Source organism: Chiloscyllium punctatum, chromosome 12 (genome assembly GCF_047496795.1).
Source record: "Chiloscyllium punctatum isolate Juve2018m chromosome 12, sChiPun1.3, whole genome shotgun sequence".
In the NCBI taxonomy this organism is placed as follows: Eukaryota; Metazoa; Chordata; class Chondrichthyes; order Orectolobiformes; family Hemiscylliidae; genus Chiloscyllium; species Chiloscyllium punctatum.
The window spans coordinates 67409467-67421649 of record NC_092750.1 but is presented as its reverse complement, the minus strand read 5'-3'; the positions used below and the strand labels follow the sequence as shown (position 1 = coordinate 67421649).

At 44.2% G+C, this 12183-nt stretch overlaps 1 protein-coding gene across 1 annotated transcript in view; it reads right to left on the bottom strand.

Annotated features, from left to right (window-relative positions):
- LOC140483455 (SLIT-ROBO Rho GTPase-activating protein 3-like) overlaps window positions 1-8791 on the bottom strand; it is a 273429-nt gene extending 264638 nt beyond the window's left edge. The window contains exon 1 of the mRNA XM_072581655.1: window positions 8113-8791. Coding sequence (XP_072437756.1) covers window positions 8113-8179 — 67 coding nt within the window. The 5' untranslated portion in view covers window positions 8180-8791. The remainder of the gene's footprint in view (window positions 1-8112) is intronic.
- Window positions 8792-12183: the final 3392 nt, after the last annotated feature.

Genomic DNA, 12183 nt, shown 5'->3' with positions numbered 1-12183 from the left:
TCTGGCAACTCATTCCACACTCGTACCACCCTCTGCATGAAAAGGTTGGCGTTTAGGTCCCTTTTAAATCTTTCCCCCTTTCACCTTAAACCTATGCTTTCTAGTTTTGGTCTCCCCTACCATGAGAAAGAGACCTTGGCTGTTCACCCTATCCAGGGCCCCGCATGATTTTATTAATCTCCATCTGGTCAACCTTCAGCCTCTGATGCTCCAACCCCAGCCTATTCAGCCTTTTCCAATAGCTCAAACTCTTCAAACCCAGCAACATTCTTGCAAATTTTTTTCTGTATCCTCTAATGCACTCCAAGGCATGTTATTAAATGTAAAGTATTTTAAGAGAGAATCAGAGTCGCTTATTGGTAGTCCTCTGCACAGGGGCAGAAAGTAAGTGTCACTTGAGCCAACAAAAGGTTTGAATAAAACAAAATGAGACTTTAGCTACAGTCAGTATTGAGGGAATGCTGAGCTGTCAGAGATAATATTTCTCAGAAGGGATATTGGAAAAAGAACCAGTTTGTCCTCTGAGACCAAGTCCAAGGGCATCCTTTAGATTAAGCACAAAAGGAGTTCTCCCCATTGCCTAGTCTGATATTTATCCTTAAACCATTAGCACGGAGAATACCTGGTTATTTCTCATAGCAGTTTCTGGGACTGTGTGTGTTTTTAAAAATTATTTTATAGTATACTGGTAAGGCTAGTAAGTTGCTGCTGATCCCTTGGACTGAGTGTTCTGTGAGCGTATTTCAAGTTAATCACATTGTTATGGGTCTTGGAGTCACATGTAAGTCAGACTAGGCAGGATGGTAGATTTCCTTCTCTAATGGATTGCAGTGAACTAGATAGAGTTTTAACAACTAATGAGTTCCATAGTCACCGCTATGGAGACTGGCTTAAAACTCCATCAGCAGCCATGGTGGGTTTGAACTGGTGCCCCCAGAGCGTTTGGTTGAGTTGGTCCATCACTAACCAGTCGCAACTCTACTACCTCCACCTTTAAACTGTGCAACTTGCCTGCTGTGTTTCTGGCATTATGATAGTGCCCTCATTCCAAAAGCATTTCATTAGTTGTAAAACACTTGGTGTTGCATTTTTATAACACTTTGTTTAAAACAAACTTTCTTCTTGTCCTCCTTGCAATTAGTCCATTTATAATTTTAATTTGGTCTCCTAAATCACCCTTCTCAGATTTGGCTTTTTTTTTAAAACTAAGGCTTTTCAGCAATGTACATAGAGTCAGAGTTATATAGCACGGAAACAGACTTTGCAGTCCAACTAGTCCATGCCAACCAGATATCCTAAATTAATCTAGCCCCATTTGCCAGCACTTGGCCCATATCACTCTAAACCCTTCCTATTAATATTCCCCTCCAGATGCCTTTTAAATGATGTAATTGTACCAGCCTCCATCACTTACTTGAGCAGCTCATTCCACACTTGCACCATCCTCTGAAAAAGTTGCCCCTTAGGTCTCTTTTATATCTTCCCCTCTCAACTTAAACCGATCCCCTCTAGTTTTGGACTTCTTATCTCTGGGAAAACATCTTGACTATTCACCCTATCCATGCCCATCATGATGTTATAATTCTCTACAAGGTCACCCCTCACCCTCCAATGCTCCAGGGAAAATAGCCCCAGCTTATTCAGCCTCTCCCTATAGTTTCACAACATCTTTCCTATAGCAGGGAGCTGAGAATTGAACACAGTATTCAAAAAAGTGGCCTAACTAATGTCCTCTGCAACTGTAATATGACCTCCCAACTCCTATACTCAATGCACTGACAAATAAAGGCAAACAAACAAACACCACCTTCACTATCCTGTCTATCTGCAACTCCACTTTCAAGGAACTATGAACCTGCACTACAGGTTCATTCCCCAGGACATTACCATGAAGCGTATAAGGAGAAAGTGAGGACTGCAGATGCTGGCAATCAGAGTCAAAAGTGCAGTGCTGGAAAAACACAGGTCAGGCAGCATCTGAGGAGCTGGAAAATCAACATTTGAGGCATTCCTGATGAAGGGCGTATGCCAGAAATGTCAATTCCCCAGGTCCTCGGATGCTGTGCTTTTCTAGCACCACGCTCATTAAATGTATAAGTCCTGCCCTGATTTGCCTTTCCAAAATGCAGCATCTTACACACTGAAGCATTGTCTTTCATTTTAAGATTCTCAGAGGAGGAAGGGATATTTTAATACCAACTTTATTGGAGGAGAGAGAGAGAGAGAGAGAGAGAGAGACAGAGAGAGAGAGAGAAAGAGAAAACATATGTTCTTGGTGGAATTTTGTTTTAAATATCATCTAAAGTCAACCTGTTCAGAGATGTTATTACACACCTCTTGAGTAGGTAGGACTTGAATCCAGGCATTCTGCCTCAGGTGCAACACAAAGACCCCCATCTCAAATGGCAGAGGGAGCCAAATGACACTCACTCCCTCCCATTTCTTATGCCCTTAAGAGATGATTTGGACACTGTTTAGGGAGCTTACTGCATATAAATTGTCTGCTGTATTTCCCACACTACAACAGTGAGCATGCTTCAGCCATATTTGAGAGGTTGTAAAGTGCTTTTCCACACCCTGAGGTTGTGAAAGATGCTGTACACTTCAGAGGTACAAGTTGGGTTTCTCTCTGTCACTCTTTATGGCAGACTCTCATGACAATAAGCTTCCACAGGTACTGTTGCACTAAGAGCCCTGCTTGGGTAATATAAAATGAGGTAATTGCAAGAGGTTAAGGAGGACAAGAAGAAAGAAAGAAGAAAGTTTGTTTTAAAAAAAAGTGTTATAAAAATGCAACACCAAGTGTTTTACAACTAATGAAATGCTTTTGGAATGAGGGCACTATCATATGCCAGAAACACAGCAGGCAGGTTGCACAGTTTAAAGGTGGAGGTAGTAGAGTTGCGACTGGATAGTGATAGACCAACTCAACCAAATGCTCTGGGGGCGCCAGTTCAAACCCACCATGGCTGCTGATGGAGTTTTAAGCCAGTCTCCATAGCGGTGACTATGGAACTCATTAGTTGTTAAAACTCCATCTAGTTCACTGCAATCCATTAGGGAAAGATTGTAGGCATCACAGTAAACCACAAACCTTTAATGGTGTAGCATATACTGCAAATACTATGGAATATTTTCTAAAGTCATCAGAAAAAGCCATACTGTAGTTCAGGCTATACTATGAAATCAGAAATTTTTTTTGTCTATCACAAATTTGATCTTGTTGCGCTTGCCCAATTATAACAGTTGATTAGATTAGATTAGATACCCTACAGTATGGAAACAAGCCCTTCAGCCTAACAAGTCCACACTGACCCACTGAAGAGCAACCCCCCAGATCCATTCCCCTACCCTATATTTACCCTTGACTAATGCACCCAATGCTATGGGCAATTTAGCAAGGCCAATTCAACTGGCCTGCACATCTTTGGATTGTGGGAGGAAATCGAAGCACTGGAGGAAACCCACGCAGACACGGGGAGAATGTGCAAACTCCACACAGTCAGTCACCTGAGGCAGGAATCGAACCCGGATCACTGGTGCTGTGAGGCAGCAGTGCTATCCACTGAGCCACCGTGCCATCCATTGAGTAATACATCTTTAACTTTCACCAGGACATTAAACTGGTTATTGATATAAACTGATTAAATTACACATTAAACTAACTTGGAGGAACAAGACTGATTTTTCAGCTTACTTAGGTTTCATTTTTGCCATTGTAGTTTCCAAGTGAACTGCTCCAACTGAGATATACAATTAGTGGTGAGGCTTCATAGTTATTCCCAAGATATGGTTAGCTTTTAGCCATGAAAACAGCCAAAATTCAGAATAAGAACAGGACAGTATTGAGCATCAGCAACGTCAAATGCTAATACAAAGAGCAATTGCTCACTGTTGAAATGGGGTGCCTCAGTTTGTGATTACTTGCCACAGCCAACAATCTGGCTTGCTTTCTCATAGTTGGTTGGCCTTATTCACACCTCATGTTTAGCTTGAACCAGTTCATTCACAAAAAAAAACTAACAGCTGATAAATTAGAAAGAAAAATTGAGATTTTTAGCAATGTGAATGTTTAACTTGAAGAGTGAACTGTATAATGCCACCCTACATTCACTGTCTATTGATGGGTGCATGGAATGAAATAGAATGCACAACAGGAAAAGGCCATTCAGCCCAACAGTCCATACCAGCATCTCTGAACAATGCAATCTTATCCTGGTTTCTCTTTCGTGTTTATCCAACTTTTCCCCTACTACATCCACAACATTCACTTGAACTACTCATTACAGCACTGGAGCACTACACTCTAGCAACTAACTTCTCCATTTGTTTTAATCACTGACTCTCTCATATTTACAATCTCGTTTGATTTTCAGGAGTGGAAATGTCTTCTCTCAGACTATCTTGCAACTGTAAAAGGTATATATAATCAAGTAACGCACTAGTCTTCTCTTCCACAGAGAAGAGAATCCAAGTGTGGTCAATCTTGACCTCAGTCTTGACATCATCTTTCTATATTTATCTGCATTTTCCAATGCCTCTATATTCATCACATTGTAAGGATCAGACCACAGTCTAACCCACACTCTGGACAAGTGCAAACATAAAATTGAAAAGCAGAGACTATTTCTTCTGAAGTGAATCCCAATGTGTTTGGTTTTGAAACTGCGAGTGCGCTCTCATTCAACTACAATTCCCATCACCAATCCTTGGAATACCACCACTCATCTTTTGTCAATCTCAGTAAACTTCCTTAACCTCTAATCTCCTTTTTGTGCACGATCATCAGCTTGCTATCCATTCTGCTACTCATCCAGACACAGTATACGCAATTTCCCTACTATTCAATAGCTTGGAAATCCAAATATATTACATCTACAACATTACCGGAGTCTATTCTTACCGAATTCTTTCAAGCAGTAACTGAAAAGGTAAAAGATTTCTCAAGCACTGAAATGTTCTTTTGAGATCTGTGCCAATAACTCAACGATTTGGTAGATAGGAATCAAAGCATATAATAGGGTGAAGATTCCATTATCCTTCCTATCATTGATATTAATCTCACTGATCTATAGCTCTTTAGAGTTACTATCTGTGTATGCTGTCTTTTGAAGTGAAAATTTATATTTTGTGCAAACGTATCTCTTATCTCATATAACTTAATAAATGGATGGTATCCATGGAATCTTAGGATTTTATCCTCTAAATTTGTCAATTATGTCCTTTTTTGCTATCTTGTGTATTTATAGTTTTGGATCCCTTCTAACAATGTGTTTCTTTATATAAAACTATTTCTAGTCTAGTGCCCCAGGGCACTTCACAGAAACATTATTAAACAAAATATGACACTGAGGAAATATTAGGGAAGAGAGCAAAAAGCTTGATCAAAGAGATAGACTTTAAAAGGAAGAAATGGATGAAGAAGTGAAGATATTTAGGGAGGTAAGTCCAGAGTTAAGGCCCCAGGAAACAGAAGGGAAGAATGGTTGAGTCACTGAAGTTAGGGAAGATCAAGGAGGCTTGGATTAAAGTAATGCAAATACATTGGAGGCTTTTAAAGCAATAGGAAGATGAGGCCTTAAAGAAATTTAATGAGAAGTTTGAATATTTTTGTAAAAATTGAAGTGCTAATTAATCAGAAACCAAGATAGATCAGCGAGCATAGGGGTGACGATGGGGAAAGAGGATTTGACACAAGGTAGGATAGGAGCAGAGATTTGGGTGGGTCTCGAGTTTAAAGAGTGTAGGATATGAGGAGTAGGTCAGGATGAAGTTATATATAGTGAAATTGAAAGAAAGGAAGGGATGATGTCTTTAGTAACATGTGAATTGAGGTGAGAAGGAGTCAGGCAAAGCAACAGAGGTTGAATTAAGTGGTAATAATGATGGGGCCAAATGACACCATTAAAAAAAAGGTTCCTCAATCATTAAATATATAAAAACCAACAGCTCTATTCCACTGGTGATATTGAATTGGGTTACAATGGGAAAGACATAGTTCCTGGATGGTGATGATAGATAACTGGGCCCTATGATCCTCGCCAGCAGAGGATTCTGTCCATCATTGAGCATTAACCAATTGCATTGGAAGGGTGAATGAGGTTGGGTAAGACTTCCGGGTCCAATGGTCAGAGGTTTGTGCTGAAATGATAGAAAACACAGACCCTCTTGTGGTACAAAGATAGTGTCCCTACCCTGGAACAGGAGGCCCTGCTCCAAGCCCCACCTTGAAATGTGTAATAACATCTCTGAACAGATGGATTAGAAAAACTGATTAAAATAAGCAGATTTAGGACCCTCTTGGGGCACTGTGTCTCTACTCCTGGGCTAGGAGCCCTGGATTCAAGTCCCACCTGCTTCAGAGGTGAGGTAAGGACATCTCTGAATGGGTTGGTTAGAAAGATAAGCTAAATTAAAAAAAAGTCTCAGGATGGTGCTCATCTGTGGTGCCCACCAGCACTGGTAACAATCATGGTCCTCATGCGAAGATGACGGACTCAAATGGTTCGGATAGTAAAGACAGAACCCCAGCTAGTCTTGGTAGTGGCAGAGAGAGAGAGATAAGAAATGAGCCAGAGGAAATGCAAAACAGAATGGTGTAGTGTCACACTGAGCCATTCCCAACCCAAAAGTTCCAAAGTTTCAACAACAACCAATCCAGTCAGGACCATGTCTGCAGAGATTGGGGGGGGGGGGGGCAGAAAACTAACAGCAGCCTTAGCAATGCAAACCCAGTACCGCCAGTCACTGTGGGTGCCCCAGCCAAGACTCCGTGCTGGGTCTGACATTGGCCCAGCCAGCCTCTCCATCCTTTACCCGTTCCCTGGAAAGTCAGTGAGCCCCAGGTGCAGGAGGGGGGGTGGGGAGAAGAGAGAGCGACCCCTCCTTTTCCTCTCACGGTCCTGCAATACTAACTGGAATTGTGAGTACCAACTCCTATCAAGCAACCTCCACCTTATTCCAAACACAATAATAAAAAAATTAAATCTGCTGGGTTAAAACCTTCACGACAGAGACCAGCAGACTGAACCAATACAAGTTACTTTGAAACCACTGAGTGCTGAGCTGGCAGTTAAACCCCATTGACAGGGGTTAAGATACATTACAGTTTGGGAGGGATTAAATACACCCCTCAAACCCACTTCAAAACATCATTTTACTTAAATGCTAAAAAAGGAGACAAATGCAGTCGTGTGAACGAGGGGAGGTGACTCAGGCAGAAACAAGAGGTTAAATGACCCACACACACGGTATTAACCCAGAGGCATAGCTGTCTTCCCTTCTCTTCCATCCCAAGTAAAACAGAAAGATGAGCAGGCGAATGGAAATAAACCATGAGAAATCTCCAGCGATATTAACCCAGAGTCAACCCCAAAGCAATGAAAGGGACCCAGATAATTCGACCAACGCTTGGAGTTGGGAACCTGTCAGTCCCTCCTGTACCCGTGGATTGGGGGGGGGGGAAAGAGAGGAAATTTGAAAGTGAAGGGGGTGGGGAGAGAGGATGTGGGCAACAACACTGGCTACAGTTGGGACGGAGGGACAGGCTTTTACCAATCTCCCCACCTCACCCCTTAATAACTCAACCCATTCTGTTTAATATATAGTTTTATAAAGGGGGGGGGGGGAAAGAGATATCTCTCACTGATGTTGAAAAGCAAGAGAGAGTCCCTTTTGGCTGAACGAGCTAATTTGTCAATAAAATAAAAGGGGAGGGGGAGGAAGGAGGCTCTAACACGGGGAGTGGGTCAGGTAGAGTACCGAGCAAAGCATCCCGGCTCTGAACAGGATCGCGGGTGTGATCATCAGCACAATCTACCGAGGCTGCCCGCTTCCAGTTCTCCACCACACTGCAATGCAGTTCTGAAACTGTACCCTCCCCTCCCCCCTCACCCTCCTTCCCTTATTTTTTTTCCCCCCCAAAAAAACAGGAAAATACCCCAAACCCACATTCAACTGTTCCGGCAGCTCCAGAATCCCTATTTAACCAGGAGAACACCTATCTCCATGTGGGCTGTGTAATAACCCATATTATACACCCGGAGAGGAGGGGGTCCCAACCCCATTACACGGTGCGAAAAAAAATAAACAGAGAAAAGGGGGGGAACCGACCTTTGACCTGGGTCTCGTATTCCGTGGTGATTTCTTTGTCCTTTTTGAATTTTGCTTGAGATGACATCCTGTCCTTCGGCTCCAGTCCGCAGCACTAGCCCCGCTCGTCAGTCCCGGAGGCTGCTAACTCTTCCCTCACTCGCTCGGTTAAAGCTTTCGGGAGGAGTGTGTGACAGAGAGAGGGAGAGGGAGATATCCGGGAATCTCTCCAAGTCACACTCTGTGTCAGGTTCACGCTTTGAAATCGCTTGAAAAAAAAATATATATATTTAAAAGAATCCACCACCTCCTTCTCCTTGCCTGTCTCTGCAGGGGGTGGGAATAGAGAGCAGAGGCAGAAACAAACACTATCCAACACTGCTCCTTTCCTGAATCGCTCAGCTTATTTACTCAGTTCCATTGTGAGTCCTCTTCTTAAAAGCTTCCCGATGTAGTTGTAAAAACGAAGGCAGCGACTCCGAGCCTGTGGCGTGCTGTTGGGGGAGTGAGAGGAAAGTGTGGTTGGCGGGGGGGGGAGTGGTGAAGAGATGGTGTTGGGATTGGGAGCACTTCCTCACTGGTTAGCCTTGTGTCCGGCTCCCCTGCAATCTCTCATCCTGCTCCAGCTTCCCAAGGTCCCTCGCTGCAACTCAATCTGTAACAGAGAAGGGAACTGCATTTGAGGAAAGGAGAGCGAGAAGGGGGGGGGGGGGAGAAAAAATGTCTGAATCCGAACTGTTTCCCTTGACTGCAGGCACAGTCACGTCAAGCGCTCCTCCCACCCACTCCAAGTGAAAGTCAGAGGGAGGGGACTTATCGTATCCTACAGGACACTCTCTGAATTGCATAGGGTTAGCGTATCTTTATGTAACAATGTGACTGGGGTTGGTGTATCTTTATGTCACAATGTGATTGGGGTTATTGTATCTTTGTGTAACAATGTGATTGGGGTTATTGTATCTTTGTGTAATAATGTGACTGGGGTTAGTGTATCTTTATGTCAGAATGTGATTGGTTTTCATGTATCTTTTTGTAACAATGTGAGTGGGGTTAATGTATCTTTATGTCACAATGTGTTTAGGGTTACTGTTTCTTTGTGTAACAATGTAACTGGGGGTTGGTGTATCTTTGTGTAACAATACGTCTGGGGTTATTGTATCTTCATGTCACAATGTGACTGGGAGTTAATGTGTCTTTTTGTAACAATGTGACTGGGGTTAGTGTATCTTTATGTCGCAGTGTGACTGGGAGTAAGGGTATCTTTATGTCCGAATGTGACTGGGGGTAGGGGTATCTTTATGTCAGAATGTGGTTCGTATCCTCCCCATCCAATGGCTGTGCCGAATTTTGCTCATTCAGTGCAATAGTCCTGTTCATCCTTTCCTGGTTGCCTTAATCTTGCGCCTGTTCTTGATTTGGTTGTTTGGATGGGGGAGCAGGGCGTTCGCTGACTCTGCTCCAAGTTAAGCCCTGCACTGACCTTCTGTGACATCCATAGTTCCCCAGGTGAAGGAACCTTGAGTCTGTGTTCACTGAGATACACTCAAGTTTAGGGCTGGGTAGGATGGTCAGCCCCCCCCCACACAATCTACTAATCGGCAGTACACCCAATGGTAGTCTGAGATTTGCTGTGATAAAACTAATCACGTATCAAACAGTTTCATTGCAAGACACGGTGTTGCACTCTTGGTCCCTATGCCTTGATAAATCTTCTTGATCCCCTTCCCTTCTCAATCAACTGCTCATGACCCATGGCCCTTACCACCCTCCATTCTGAGTTGCCTCTCTATTCTTTCTCCATTTCCCTGCACACCTGTTATACCTTCTCACTCCTTTACCTCCCATTTTCCCCCCTTTCTTTGGCCCATCTACTAGCCTTTTAAAATTCATTCAAGGGACATGGGCATCACTGGCTGGGCCAGCCTTTATTGCCCATCCCTAGTTGCTCTTGAAAGGGTGATAGTGAGCTAACTTCTTGAATTGCTGCACTCCATGTGCTGTAGGTAGACCCACAATGCCCCTAGGGAGGGAATTGCAGGATTTTGACCCAGTGAGTGAACAGTGATGTATTGCCAAGTCAGGATGGTGAGTGGTTTTGAGGGGAACTTGTAGTTGATGGTGTTCCCAGGTGTCTGCCATCTTTGTCATTCTAGATAGTAGTGGTTTGGAAGATGCTGTCTAAGGATCTTTGATGAAATTCCACAGTGCATCTTGTAGATAGTCCACACTGCTGCTACTGAGCATCAGTGGTGGAGTGAATGGATGCTGGTGGGTGTAGTGCCAATCAAGCAGGCACTTCTTGCACCGCTGCACTTGAACCCCACCCCTCTAACCACAACAAGGACAGAACCCCGCTGGTGCACAACTCGCACTCCACCAACCTCTGGATACATCACATTATCCTATACCATTTCCACCACCTACAAACAGACCCCACCACCAGATCCCTCCCCACCCCAATCTGCATTCCATAAAGGCCATGTCCTCCATGACTCCCTTGTTAGGTCCATGTCCCCCACCAACCCACCCTCCCCTCCTGGCACCTTCCCCTGCCATCACAAGAATTGCAAAACCTGCACTCAGATCTCCCCCCTCACCTCCATCAAACACCCCAAAGGAGGCTTCTGCATCCATTAGAGATTACCTGCACTTCCACACAGGTTATCTATTGTATCCATTGTTCCCGATGTGGTCTCCTCTACACTGGAGAGACAAGATGTCTACTTGCTGAACCCTTCAGAGAACATCTCCAGGACACGTGCACTAAACAATCCCACTGCCCCGTGGTTGAACACTTTAACTCCCACTCCCACTCCACCAAGGACATGCAGATCCTGGGCCTCCTCCACTGCCAACCCTTACCACCAACACTTGGAGGAGGAAGGCCTCATGTTCCACCTTGGGACTTTCCAACCACGTGGGGTCAATGTGGATTTCATCAGTTTCCTCATTTCCCCTCCCCCACCTTATCCCAGCTCCAACTTTCCAATTCGGCACCACCCTCTTGAATTGTCCTACTTGTGCACCTTCCTTCCTACCTATCTGCTCCACCCTCCTCTCCGACCTATCACCTTCACCCCAAACGTCATCTACCTATCGCATTCTCAGTTACCTTTCCCCCAGCCCCACCCCACCTCCCATTTATCTCTCAGCTCCCTTGGGCCACCCCCTCATTCTTAATGAAGTGCTTATGCTCAAAAAGTCATTTCTCCTGCTCCTTGGAGGCTGCCTGACTGGCTGTGCTTTTCAAGCACCACTCTTCAACTCTGATCTCCAGCATCTGCAGTCCTCACTTTCTCCCTTGTCCTGAATGGTGTCAAGCTTTGAGTGTTGTTGGAGCTGCACTCATCCAAGCAATTTGGGAGTATTCCATCACCCTCCTGACTTGTGCCTTGTAGATGGTGGACAGGCTTTGAGGAGTCAGGAGATGATTTACTCATTGTAGGATTCCTAGCCTCTGACCTGCTCTTGTAGCCACTGTGTTTATGTGGTGAATCCTGTTGTGTTTTTGGTCAATGATAACCCCCAGGATGTTGAGAGTGGGGGATTCAGTGATGATAATGGCATTGAATATCAAGGGACAGGGGTTAGATCCTTTCTTGTTGGAGATGGTCATTGCATGGCATTTGTGTGGTATTAATGTTACGTTTCACTTAGCAATCCAAAACTGGAAACCAGGTTTGGCTGAATTGGGTGTGGGCTACCTGCCTAGCCCACACCTACCTGCTATCCTCCTCACTCCTTTATCTCCATTCTACCTCTTTACACCTACCCATCAGCTACTCTTCATCATCTTTTTATCCCCCGTTTGACTGCCTTCAACCCCCAACAAATACTTGGTATATCTCCTATCCCTTTATCTCCTATTTTACCCTCTGCACCATCTCCTTGCCATTGTCATGTGGTGTGTTTATATGGAATCAGCTGAAGGTGCTGTTGCCCATGTTAATGTCCATGCTGGAGATAGGGAGATGACACTGGGATGCTGACAGTTTCCTTGAAGTTATGCCCCGTGGTTAATTTTCCACAGCCAACTCATTGTTTATTTTAATATTGTGGTGGATCAGTTGTCCAGCTCTGAATTCCCTCAGT